Below are 12,703 nucleotides of genomic sequence, written 5' to 3'. Positions count from 1 at the left end.
CTGCTATAGGGAAAAACAACATCCAACAAGTGGGAGTTTAAAAGTGAAGTAGTAAGAGCTCAGAGTCAACATATCTCTATAAGGCTAAGAAGCAAAGATGGTAAAATTAGGGAACCTTGTTTAACAAAGGAAATTGAGGAGCAGCAAAGATGCGGCAAGAACTCAGTGGGTCAGGCAACATCTGCGGAAGGAAATGGACAGTCGACATTTCGGGTCGAGTCCCTCCATCTGGACTGAAGTATTGACTATACATTTCCCTCCATGGATGCTGCCTGGCCCACTAAGTTCCTAAGCATCTTGTTTGTTGCTCCAGGTTCCAGCATCTGTGGTCTCTTGTGTCTCGAAAGGAAATTGAGGGTTTGATCAGAAAAAAGAAGGAAGAATATGTCACATATAGGAAATTGTTATAAAATGAATCCTTTGAGGTTTATAGAGGATATAGGAGATATCTTAAGAAAACAGGAGGGCGAAAAGGGGATGTGAAATAGCCTAGACAACAAAATTAAAGAGGATTCCAAAACATTTTATATAACTATATGAGGAGCAAGAGGGTAGTTGGGAAGGAGTGGGTCCCCACCGGGACCAAAAGGGAAGTCTTTGCGTGGATCCAGGGGATGTGTATGGTTCCTGAATGAATATTTAATGTAAATATTTTGTAAGTATTTGTTGGGGGGGAGGTGAGGGGGAGAAGGATGGAGAGTTAGGGGAGATGTATGCTGATAGTCTGGAGCATGTATGCATTGGGAAGGAGGAAGTGTTAGAGATATTGATGCACGTCAAGGTGGACAAACCCCTAGGTAGGGTCTGATGAAATCTATACCAGGGTGCCACAGGAGGCAAGGGAGGAGATTGCTGAGGCTCTGGCAGTGATTTTTGCATTATCTTTAGCCACAGGTGAAGAGCTGGAAGACTGGAGGGTAGCTAATGTTATTCCCATATTCATGAAGGGCGGTAGGGTTAAGCCAGGAAACTATAGGCCTGTGAGCTTTGCGTCACTCGTAGGGAAACTATTGGAAAAATTCTTAGGGATCGGATTTACGATCACTTGGAAAGGCAGAAATGAGGTCCAAGGTGTTTTGGCAAATTGGATCCAAAATTGACTTGGTGATAGGAGGCAGAGGGTAGTGGTGGAGGGTTGTTTTTCTGACTTGGAAGTCTTGCATACTGCAGGGATCAGTGCTGGGACCTTCGTTGTTTGCCATATACGTAAACGACTTGCATGAGAATGTCTGTGGTCCGATAAGTAATTTTGCTTATGACGTGAATATTGGTTGAGTGGTGGGTGGTGAGGATGGATGCTTCAGGACACAGAGGGGCATAGATCAGCTGGAAAGTTGGGCAGAGTTTTGGAAAGTGGAACTTAATCCTGACAACTGAGAGGTTCTGCATTTTGGGTTGTCTAATGCAGGCGAGACATAGACAGTAAATGGCAGGGACCTTAGAAGCATTGATGTGCAGAGGGACATTGGGGTGCAAGTTCATAGTTCCCTGAAAATGGTGATACAGGTGGTTAGAGTCGTGAAGAAGGCATTTAGCTTGCTTGCCTTCATAGGCAAAGGTATTGAGTATAAGAGTTGGCACATCATGTTGTAGCTGTACAAGGCATTGGTTAGGCCACACCTGGAATATTGTGTGCTGTTCTGGCCACCACACTATTGAAAGGATGTGGGAGAGCTAGAAAGAATGCAGAAGAGAATCACCAGGATGTTGCCTGGAATGGAGGGTTTTAGTTACAAGGAGAGATTGGATAGGTTGGGATTGTTCTCACTGGAGTGCAGGAGGCTGAGGGGTGACCTTAAAAAGAGGTTTATAAAATTATGAAGGGCAAAGATAGGGTAGTCAGTCTTTTTCCAAAGGGAGGGGAGTCTAAAACTAAAGAACTATGGATTTAAGGTGAGAGGGGAAATGTTTAAAGAGGATCTGAGGGACAAATTTTTCACACAAATGTGGTGGGTATATTGGACAAGCTGCCTGAGTTGGTAGACGCAGGTACAATTGCAGCATTTAACAAGTCTTTGGACAGGAAAGGAACAGAGGGATCTGGGCCAAATGCACAAATGCAGGAAAATGGGATTAGTGTGGATGGACATCTTGGACAGCATAGACAAGTCGGGCTGAAGAGCCAGATTCCATGCTGTATGACTCTGTGACTTTTCTTTTGTATCAATAATTGGTTTACCACCCGTCAAGTAAATAAAAATGATCTGATTTCCTTAGTTTGGGTTGGGATTGGTTTTAGATTTGCTTAAAAATTCACTTGGTCGTCATTAAAATCTTTGCAGACAACTTGATGCATGACTTGTGAGTTTGTCAATAATGTTGACGTTTTCTATTGATACTTTGTTGGATAACTACTGACAGGCTCATTCCTTCTTATGTCCACATTTTAATACATTTGAAACCAATAATCTGCTGGGACTTTGCTGAATTTTGAGGTTACTATTTAATAGTAGTGCTATTCATAGAAAGGACATGGCAAAGAATGTTATTTCTGAATCATGTATATAATTGTGTACCTTCAGGTGAAGAATGTTATTTCCAAATTATATAACATTTTGTTTTCTTGCAGTTTTTGTTCCAGCAGCTGGGAATGCTCGTTTCATTTGTGAAAATTCATATTCGACCCTATATGGATGATATATTTGCCTTGATTAAAGTGAGTACCATTTATCAATTATATTATCTCCTCTTGTCCATTTTAAAATTGCTTGAGGTTTATTTTAGAAAGCCTGGATCACTCTGCGTTCCATAAATAATTATCTCTTCTCTTGCCTGTAGACTTCTATATGACATTTTTAACTCTGATAACAGCAATTTGAATTTCTGTAGCAGTTTAAACATTAAAATCTCACGAGGTGCTTTACTCGGGCATTATCAAATGCAATTTAATGCAGAACCGTATGTGGAGATGTGAAAGAGCAGCTGAGAGGAAAGAGTAACATGGAAAGGCAGAGAGGAAATTAGAGCATAGTCTTGATAGTGGAGTGATTTAAAATTGGCAATGTTCAAGATGCCAGAATTGGATTAGCATAGATATTCCTTAGGACTGGAGGAGATTGGGAAGGATGCAGCTGCTGATGGATTTGACCACAAGGATGAGAATTTTTAAACAGAAGTGTTGCTTAATTGGGAGTTATTTAGTTTCTCAAATTGTGGAAGTGTACAGTTTCAATGAGTAGCATAGCACCTGTTGCTATCTGGCATAGATCAATGGGCCAAATGCTCTCTTTCTGCACTACTCAATTCTAAAACAATGGTATGATTTCCAGGGGAAATTATGTTCTCCCTCATGTAGTGTTTGAAACGTATCCCAGTAATAGTTTCTGGGCATAATGGTTGGACTATTTTTAAGTGCTGGAACTGGAGAATTGAAATATGATTTCCAAAGTGTTTCAACTCTGAAAATGTTGAAGTTAACAATGCATAATTTAGAGTAATTACATTTAGAATATGCCATTGGATCGTACATTAAGGCAAACAATGACTTAAGTTTGGCTGTTTGTATTTATTTATCTAACGTGGGTATCGTTAGCAAGTGCAGGATTTAATGCCCACTCTTAACGGTTACGTTCAACTGGGATGGTCCATGCTGTAACAAAGTTCCAGAATTTTGACCCAGCAGTAACTCATTACTACAACTTTTGCATTTTACTTCTCATTTTATGTTCTCATATTTCTGAATGGCATAGAATGAGGCCATTCAGCCCATTGGTCCCATTCTCCCATCAAGTACATTTCTTAAAAATAACTTTAAATTCAGGTTTAATTTTAAAGGTCATTATCTTCTGCTGTTTACAGGAATATTGGACACTTAACAACCAAATGCAGAACACCATTATTCTGGTTATTGAGCAAATTGTTGTTGCTTTGGGAGGGGAGTTCAAGCTTTATCTGCCACAGCTGATTCCTCACATGTTACGTGTCTTCATGCACGATACCAGCACAGGCCGCAGTGTCACAATCAAGGTGAGTCACGGAAAGTTTTGATATCATTTAATGATGGACCAAATTGTTATTTAGTTGAAATCCCCCAGCCTAAAGTATCCAGTTTTCAAGCCCTTGACAGTTTTCTATTCATGGTGTAAAATGTTTTATTCAATCTTTGTTTTCTTTTAGACTGCTGGACTACCATTCTATATTCCAAAACTGTTTTTGAAAGCTTAGTGAACCAGAGTAAACTGTCAGAAGTTGGCATCAGTGCTTTACAGTACATTCTTAAATGATTAATGGTTTAATTTTTCATGTGTTGTGAGATTAAAGTAAGTAGATAATAATCAACAAGATCAAAATTGCAACACAAATTGTCGGCCCCTCTTAGTAACAACTTGGCAATGACTGAATTTGTATTTATTATTAAAAATCTATTCAACTTAATTGGTCATTGATAATAAAGAAGGTAGATTTAAAAAAAAGATTTGTCATTAAAACTAACATCATAATACTCATGTGATGTGCAACCTGATTGAATTCCTGGCTTTATTGATATTGTTGCATTTTTAATCACATTAGCATTTCCAGTAGACACAATTTTGATAAGGATCGTCAATTTCCCACAGGATCATGCTACTTCCTACTTTCTTATAATTGGAAAAGACACTTGTTTGTTGCCATTCAATATTCATTTTGATCACTAGATTCTCCTAATAAGATGTTGATGCCAAGAAATTGGCTCTCCCTTATGTCTCCTATAGATTCATGATGAAAATAAATTTCTGTTCTGCTTTGATTTTCTCTTCGTTTTCTTTTTGCAGTTACTGAATGCAATACAACTATTTGGAGCCAATTTGGATGATTATCTGCATCTTCTGCTTCCTCCAATTGTCAAATTATTTGATGGACAGGAAGTACCCTTGGGACCTAGAAAGTAAGTCTTCAGTTGTATATTTACAATTTATTATTTTCTGCAGCTGCTTCAAAAATCTTTAACAAAAATTGGTCACTTTTGTACCTGCTTTCAGCTTTATAAACAGGATGGAGAATCATTGAGAGTAGATGAGATTCGAGGGTGGTGTCACATGTAACAAAATTACTAGGTTCAAGTTTATTGTCATAGGCATACATACCCAGGTATAAATGCCATGAAAATTAGCTTTTTGCAGCAGCAGCACAGTACATTACAAGCATGACAAACATAAGTTAACCTGAACCTAAATTTTATATATAACTTGCATGACAAAATAAACATAAGCATTTGTTGTAATTTGCTATCAAAAAATGGTGAGTCTAAAGGTAATACAGTTAAGGGTCTACTTTTTGGATTGGCATGTTTCTGAAGGTTTGATTAAAACAATATGAAATGTGGCAAAATATAGCATCTGCACAGTGAGGGTTATGGAAGGCCTGCAAAATAGTAAAATAATAGATTCCGAGTATATGGAATCCAAACATTTTGGCCAAATGTAAGTATGATTGGAAGGAGAAAGGCCAAAAATTGGTCTAGTTTCTTGGTGATCATACATTGATCTATTTCCAAAATATGCTAGGGTGGCCTTGGAGACTCTGGATCGTCTGACAGAATCTCTGGACTTCACAGACTATGCCTCGAGGATTATTCATCCAATCGTTCGTACACTGGATTGTACTCCGGAATTGCGTCAAACTGCAATGGACACACTTTCTTCTTTGGTATTCCAGCTTGGGAAAAAGGTGAAAACAAATGCTTTACCCATCTTTCCAGTTTGGATATAAAAACTTATAGTATACTACGTGTATATGCATTTATTTTTCCAGCATTATTGCTTGCTAGTGGGAATAATGAAACCATTTCACCTTTTGGACAGGGTTTGAATCTAATTCAGAGCATCATATTTTTACTCTAATGTTAGCCATATGGGATGAATTTACCCAGTGTCAATCCAGTTGTTTATGAGCAGAAGTGAAGCCATTCTGAAATGGTAATCTCATTCAGAGAAATAGGAAACTGTAATTGGAGGTGTTAAAGGGCTGCTCTTTGAGGCTGATGATGAAGTGCTATGTTGCCCAGAAAGTTTGGTCTTTCTCTAGTTCACATGAGAGTTGTGTACCATTTCATTGCAGTTATGGAACTGAAACCAACTCCCTTCATTCCATTGACCACCCTGCTATAGGAAGGCTGCTATTAAGCTTGAAAGAGTGCAAAGAAGATTTACGAGGATGCTTGAGGGACTGAGTTGTGAAGAGAGGTTGAGCAGGTTGGGACTATTTTCATTGGAGCGTTGGAGAATGAGGGGTGATCTTACAGAGGTGTATAAAATCATGAGGAAATAGGGTCAATGCGCATAGTCTTTTTCCCAGGGTTGGGGAATCAAGTACTGGAGGGCATTTGTTTAAGGTGAGAGGGGAGAGATTTAATAGGAACCTGAAGGGCAACCTTTTCAACCCAGAGGGTGGTCAGTATTTGGAATGAGCTGCCAGAGAAAGTGGTTGAGTAAGGTACATTAACAATCATTTAAAAGGTAGTTAGACAAGTACATGGATAGGAAAAGTTTAGAAATTGGCCAAACAGAACAAATGGGACTACCTTAGGTAGGAATCTAGGTCGGCATGAATCAGTTGGGCCGAAGGGCTTGTTTCCATGTTGTATGCCTCAATGACGCTATAACCAAACTGAAAGGCCAGGAACACACCTACAGCAGCAGTATGCACAAAATGCATTTTGCGTCAAAATATACCTTGTGTGTTTGGCTTGTTGTTTAAAATAAGAAAGCCTTCTATGGTGAAGACTGTCCACTTAAAGCAGACAAACCTCTATGGAAAAAGAAAACAGTCCAAATTCTGAGTTCTCAACTTGACCATTGAAATTTTGGTTCATGTTTGGAGGTGTGCAATTGTTGTTTCTTAATTCTGCAGAGAAAGCTGACCAACCACCTAAAACAGTCTCATCCACTGAGTCTATATGGATAGAACTCAAAAATAAGAAAGGTGCAATCATTCTGATGGGATTATACAACAGAACCCCCACTCCCCGCTGTAGCTTCCAGAATATTGAGGAACAGATATGCAGGCAGATTAGGGGGAAGTGTAAAAAAACCAACAGGGTTGTTGTCATGAGGAAGGAAAACAGTATGATGCTGGAGGAAGTCATCAGGCTAGGCAGTATCCGTGGAGTAAAGCAGGCTTTTGGGGTTGTTGAAACCAATCATTGGATGAGGAACGTTCTGATTCTGTACCATCAAACCTATGCAGGGGAAGACAATAGATGAATGTTCATGCTAATTGGTGCTCATTGAAAACTCAGGATGAGATCAGGGAAGGCGTTAAGTAGCCATTCCTGTATTAGCACATTGTTCAAGGTATATCCTTGCCACTCAATGTTTTGTCACTTAATATCCTGGCTAGTTGTATGTTGATGAAGCTCCCCCCCCCCAACATTGTAACAAAAGGGGTTTATTTTGGTTGTTTGGAGTTAAGTAGGTGATTATAGCCATTGAAATTGTAGTTAATTGTTTATTGTTATATTTGTGCTTAAGCAGTATAAAACATTGTGGCAGGAAAGTGAGATTCTCTTAGACTGTCCAGAAGATCTGTTGGGAGACTTCTGTATCTCCCAGCTGCAGCTTCCGTGTGGCTCAGTTTGGTCAGAAACAACATGTCCCCCCAGTCACCTACTTTAGCATCTTGAATATAGGTAAATTTGCAGAATTAGCATATTTACAATGGTAGCACATCCCAACCAGCAGAACTGCTTTGAATATTCAGTACTGGTGTCTGTTCTGAAAGCCTCTGAGCATAAACTCCAGACAACAAAACTAAACCCTTTTTGTTAGTGTTGGGGGGGGGGGGGGGCTTCATGAATGTACAACTAGCCAGGATATTAAGTGACAAAACAGACCTGTTCTGAGGGATATGCCTTTAACAATGTGCTACTGCAGGGGATGGCCACTTAATGCCTTCCCCGATCTCATCCTGAAGTTTTCAATGAGCACCAATTAACATGAACATTTGTATATTGTCATCCCCTGCGTAGTTTCAATAGCACAGAATCAGAATGTCCTATGCCGAACGATTGGTTTCAATGACCCCAAAGCATCAGTTAGTCAAATTGTGAACAACTTTTATTTCCTGAAGACTGGTTCTCATTTTAATCAATGTCTGCTATCCATCATTTCACAACTCCAGAATAATCCCTAACAGAGGGTATGTGCTGTGAGGAGAGGTTGGACAAACTTAAGCTGTTTTCTCTGAAGCGACGGAGGCTGAGGGGAGACCTGATATAAGTTTATAAGATTATGAGAGGCATAGATAGAGTAGACAGCTGGTATCTCTTTCCTGGCTCAACATGTCTAATACTGGAGGGCATGCATTTAAGGTGAGAGGGGGTAAGATCAAAGGAGATAGGCAGGGCAAGTTTTTTTACATGGAGAGTGGTGGGTGCCTGAAATGTGTTGCCAGGGATGGTAGTGGAAGCAAATACAATAGAGGTGTAGAAGAGGCTCTTAGATAGGCACATGAATGTGTAGGGAATAGAGGGATATGGACATTTTGTAGGCAGAAGGGATTAGTTTAGTTAGGCATTTAATTACTAGTTTAATTAGTTCGGCACAACATCGTGGGCCAGAGGGCTTGTTCCTGTGATGTACTGTTCTATGTTGTATGTTCGTTTACTGCCTTTGGTTCTTTGGTATTTTCAGAATTTAATTTGCATCTGAATTTGTCTGTTTTACGTTGACTTTTATATTTTAAGCGTGTCTTAGCTGCAAAAGGCTTTCAAAAATAATAGAATGGAAGACTGATTATTGCTTTCCTGTTAGTGCTGCCCTTAACATCACCACAGTTCGCGTTACCATATCACCATGAGGTACTTAAATTTGTAACTAATGATTGTGGTTTCTTTTTTGAATAATGCAAGTAAATTAATAGCAAGGACTTACTGACTATAAGTTGTATGCAAATAATTGGTTGAGATGGCAGTCTAAACATAAGCATTTCTTGAATGGTTTTTGAATATCTTGGAGCCTATATCTTGAGAATGCAGCCTCGAAATCACTGTCTTTTGTAACTAAGGACGTATAATGAATGTTTACTAAAATGAATCAAGATTTAAAGTTGCTATTTTTGGCAAGGTTTTGTATCTAGAGAAGTGTGAGATGTGTTTCCTTTCAATGAATGGCAGTGTTTTGTGTATTGGTGAAAAGAATGCTTAATACTTTTCTCCTAGTTAGCAATAAAAATAAAGTTGAGGAAAACTGTTTTGATACAGTCTTTGGTTTACTGTGAAAAACTGAGGACTGGAAAGTGGTGCCTTTTGAGACATTCGTAGAAGGACGTTAAATGCAGTGATGCATTACAGAGCTGTATGCAGTATGAAGGAATTATTTTTATTACATAAACCTTTCACAGCAGGCTTTGTATGCCTTTTTAACATGCAGGAATTTGGGTTCATTGTTCCATCAACTACAACTGGAACAGTGAAATCATTTGTCTCAAAATGTGGAAAAAAAAACTTCATCTGAATTCTTTTTTTTCAGTGCAATTTTTTAAATTGCATCATCAGTGTCAATATTTTTCATGAATTTATAAGAATGTATTTGTGGAAGTTTAGTCATTTTCCTGATTTTAGAAATTTCTATAGCAATAAAATAAATTGTGAGTAAAAGGTTGTTTTGGTCATTTAGTACAAGTCAATTCATTTCTTAAGAGGGTGAGGAGTGAAATCTTTTAAAAATATTGAAAAGATAACAGTATGTATTCTTCAAGAACAAAGAACCTCTTCAGGGCTGAGGGTGGACTCGGAAGGTGTGTCAGTGCCAAGTGATATGCAATACAATTTCCCAAATTGACATGTTGAGGAGAGTCCAGATAGGTTCAACAGAAGGTTGAAATGTCTGCTGTGTTCCTTGAGTGTTCCTTGTAAAGACACTCTGGCTCCCTTCCCGAATTGCCAGAGAGGGTGTTCATTGGCTGAATAAAATTGGTTATTTTACAGTTAAGAGTGGTTAATGCATGATGCTAAATGCTTAATAGTAGAATAACATGCTACAGTCCAGAGAAAGACTAGTTGGCCTGTTTCACCCATGCAACCTTTCATGGGGCCATCCATTTGATCCCATAATCTTCTACAGTTTTTGTTTTCAACTACCACTTCTTAAAAATTTTTTTACATATTCTGCTTCTGAGTAATTCTCCACATAAATCTTGTTTTTTTTCCCCCCTCTTGTTGATCTTAAGTTTATGCCCTGTGGTTAGCTACCTCACCAGGTTGGTAGATTTTGTTTGTTTCTGCTTGTTTGATCAAAACTTATTGTGACTTTGAGCCTTTTCGTCGTATCACTGCATGGACAACTCTGGTCAGAAAAAAAGCTTCCCCGTTGATTTGATTTCCTCACCAAGGAAGAGGAAGTCGTCTGGAGACGGGATTATAATTGCAGCCTGTTTTAGTTTGTTTTTATGTCTCATCAAAAACAAGAAGGCATAGTTTTAAGGTGAGAGGAAGAAGTTTTATAGGGGATCTGAGGAGTAAGTTATTTTTGCAAAGAGTAGCTGATATCTGGAATATGTTGCCAGAGGAGTTGGTGGAATCAGATAGAATTACAATATTAAAGAGGCATTTAAATAGACACATAAATAGGTCGGGCAGAGAAGGAATTTGTCCTAATGTAGCCTCGTGCAATTAGTGCAGATGGGCAAAAGGGTCGGCATGGATGTGGTGGGCCGAAGGGTCTGTTTTTCTGTTCCATCCAAGTCTATGACTAAGTAGAATTGTACAGAGAGAAACCTTCTAATTGTTTATACTACTTAAATGTTGAATGAAAACTAAAATTAGACCTCTATGTTATGAAGGATGGTGTGCGATATTGAGTTTGTTCATTGTTGGTATTGGTCTTGTGTTTGGGCTGGCGAGAGTGGGTATGTGGTGTTGGAAAGACAGAAACTTAAAGAATTATGTAGATCTGCTTTAGATCTGCAGGTAGTATTCAGTCCATTCTAATTCCAGCAAATGCGGTGTTCTGCATCTCACAATTCCAGCAGGTTTTTTTCTGTACAGGCCCCATTAATTTTGGATAATAAGCAATCATTTCCCTCTCTCAGATGGGACTGAAAGCAATTGTGTCACCTGGGCAGGTTGGTCTCCACCCATCATAAACATTCCCTCCATTCTGTTTTCATTCAACATTTAAGTAGTATAAACAATTAGAAGGTTTCTCTCTGTACAATTCTACTTAGTCAAAGACTTGGATGGAACAGAAACATGCTGTTTCCCCAATCTTCCAGTTGACCCACCTGAAAAGAGGAATCGTTTTTTCTCTGCATATTGTTTGATCTGCTGATTATGCCCAGCATTTCTGATTTTACTTCAGATTTCCAGCATCTGTGGTTCCGTGCTTTTCAGTTACTAAAGTCATACAGTTACACAACACAGAATCAGGCCTTTTGGTCTAAGTGCTCCATGCTGACCAAGTTGCCTACCTGAGCAAGTCCCATTTGCCTGCATTTGGCCCACATCCCTCTAAACCTTTCCTATCCATGTACCTTTCTAAATGTCTTTTAAACATTGTAATTGTACCCGCACCACTTCCTCTGGCAAACTTGTTCCACATACTCACCGCCCTTTGTGTGGAAAAAGTTGCCCCTCAGGTCCCCTTTAAATGTTTCCCTTCTCACCTTTAAATCTATGCCCCTCAAGATTTTATATATCTCTACAAGGTCACCACTCAGCCTCCTCTGTGCCAGGGAAAGAATCCCCAGCATATTCAGTCTCTCCTTGTGACCCAAACCCTGCAAGGGTACATCTCGTACAGTTGTAACATGGCACCCACAACTCTTGTACTCAGTGGCCTGACCGATGAACACAAGCATGCCAAATGCCGCCTTCACTGCGTTTTCTATGCATGTTGCTACTTTCAGGGAACTGTGCTTGCACCCCAAGAGGTCTCTGTTCTACATCGCTCTCCATGACCCTACCATTTACTGCACAAGTCCTGCCCTGGTCCACCTTCCCAAAATGCAACACCTCGCAGTTGTCATAGTTAAAGTCCATCTGCCATGCGGCCCACTCTCCCAGTTGACCTAGATCCAATTGCAATCTTCACTGTTCACTATGCCACCAATTTTGGTGTCATCTGCAAACTTACTAACCATGCCAGCTACATTCCCATCCAAATCGTTAATGTAGATAATGAACAACAATGGACCCAGCACCGATTCCTGTGGCACACCGCTGGTCACTGGCCTCCTATCTGAAAAGCATCCCTCCACTACCACCCTCTGACTCCTGATGCCAAGCTAATTTTGTATCCAGTTTTGTTCTAGAATATATTATTGCATTTAGGAATATCTCAATTCCGTATGCCAAAATCTGTGAGATCCATTGGTAACTTTTATATCAGTGTCCAAAAATGAGTATGAATGGAAACAATGAAGCAATCTTCCAGTTGGTTTGCATTATCTTTTCCATTTCTGTGTTCAAGGGCTGTCAACGTAAATGGTGATGCTTGTGATACATTACCACATATAACTGCAATTTTATTTTAATGTATTAAGACTAGCATTTAAGGAATGAATTATGGGGCAGATGTGGTTCCTGTACATTGTTGATCTGACCCCCTCATTCTCTTGATACATTAATGTGCAAGTGATTGAAGAATCAAGAATGTTATGTGAAACAGATTATGGCTTCAGTTGGTTTAGTAGACTTGTGGTGTGAATCACAGAGAGGGGCCATGGGTGTTGCAGCAATTAATGACTTTGGGAGTTACGTGTGCAGTTTCCCTGTAACTGCACAGGT

General features: G+C 39.3%; 1 protein-coding gene across 5 annotated transcripts in view; it reads left to right on the top strand.

Moving 5' to 3' along the window:
- The window catches only part of mtor (mechanistic target of rapamycin kinase), a 237,425-nt gene that overhangs the window by 74,824 nt on the left and 149,898 nt on the right, over window positions 1–12,703 (top strand). For all 5 annotated transcript variants that reach the window (XM_052039584.1, XM_052039580.1, XM_052039582.1 and 2 more), the window contains exons 20-23: window positions 2,570–2,656; window positions 3,799–3,966; window positions 4,752–4,864; window positions 5,484–5,646. In XM_052039584.1, the coding sequence (XP_051895544.1) occupies window positions 2,570–2,656; window positions 3,799–3,966; window positions 4,752–4,864; window positions 5,484–5,646 (531 nt within the window). The remainder of the gene's footprint in view (window positions 1–2,569; window positions 2,657–3,798; window positions 3,967–4,751; window positions 4,865–5,483; window positions 5,647–12,703) is intronic.

This window comes from Pristis pectinata, chromosome 26 (genome assembly GCF_009764475.1).
Source record: "Pristis pectinata isolate sPriPec2 chromosome 26, sPriPec2.1.pri, whole genome shotgun sequence".
NCBI classification, from domain to species: Eukaryota; Metazoa; Chordata; class Chondrichthyes; order Rhinopristiformes; family Pristidae; genus Pristis; species Pristis pectinata.
The sequence above is the reverse complement of the archived record's forward strand: the minus strand, read 5'-3'. Positions and strand labels throughout refer to the sequence as shown.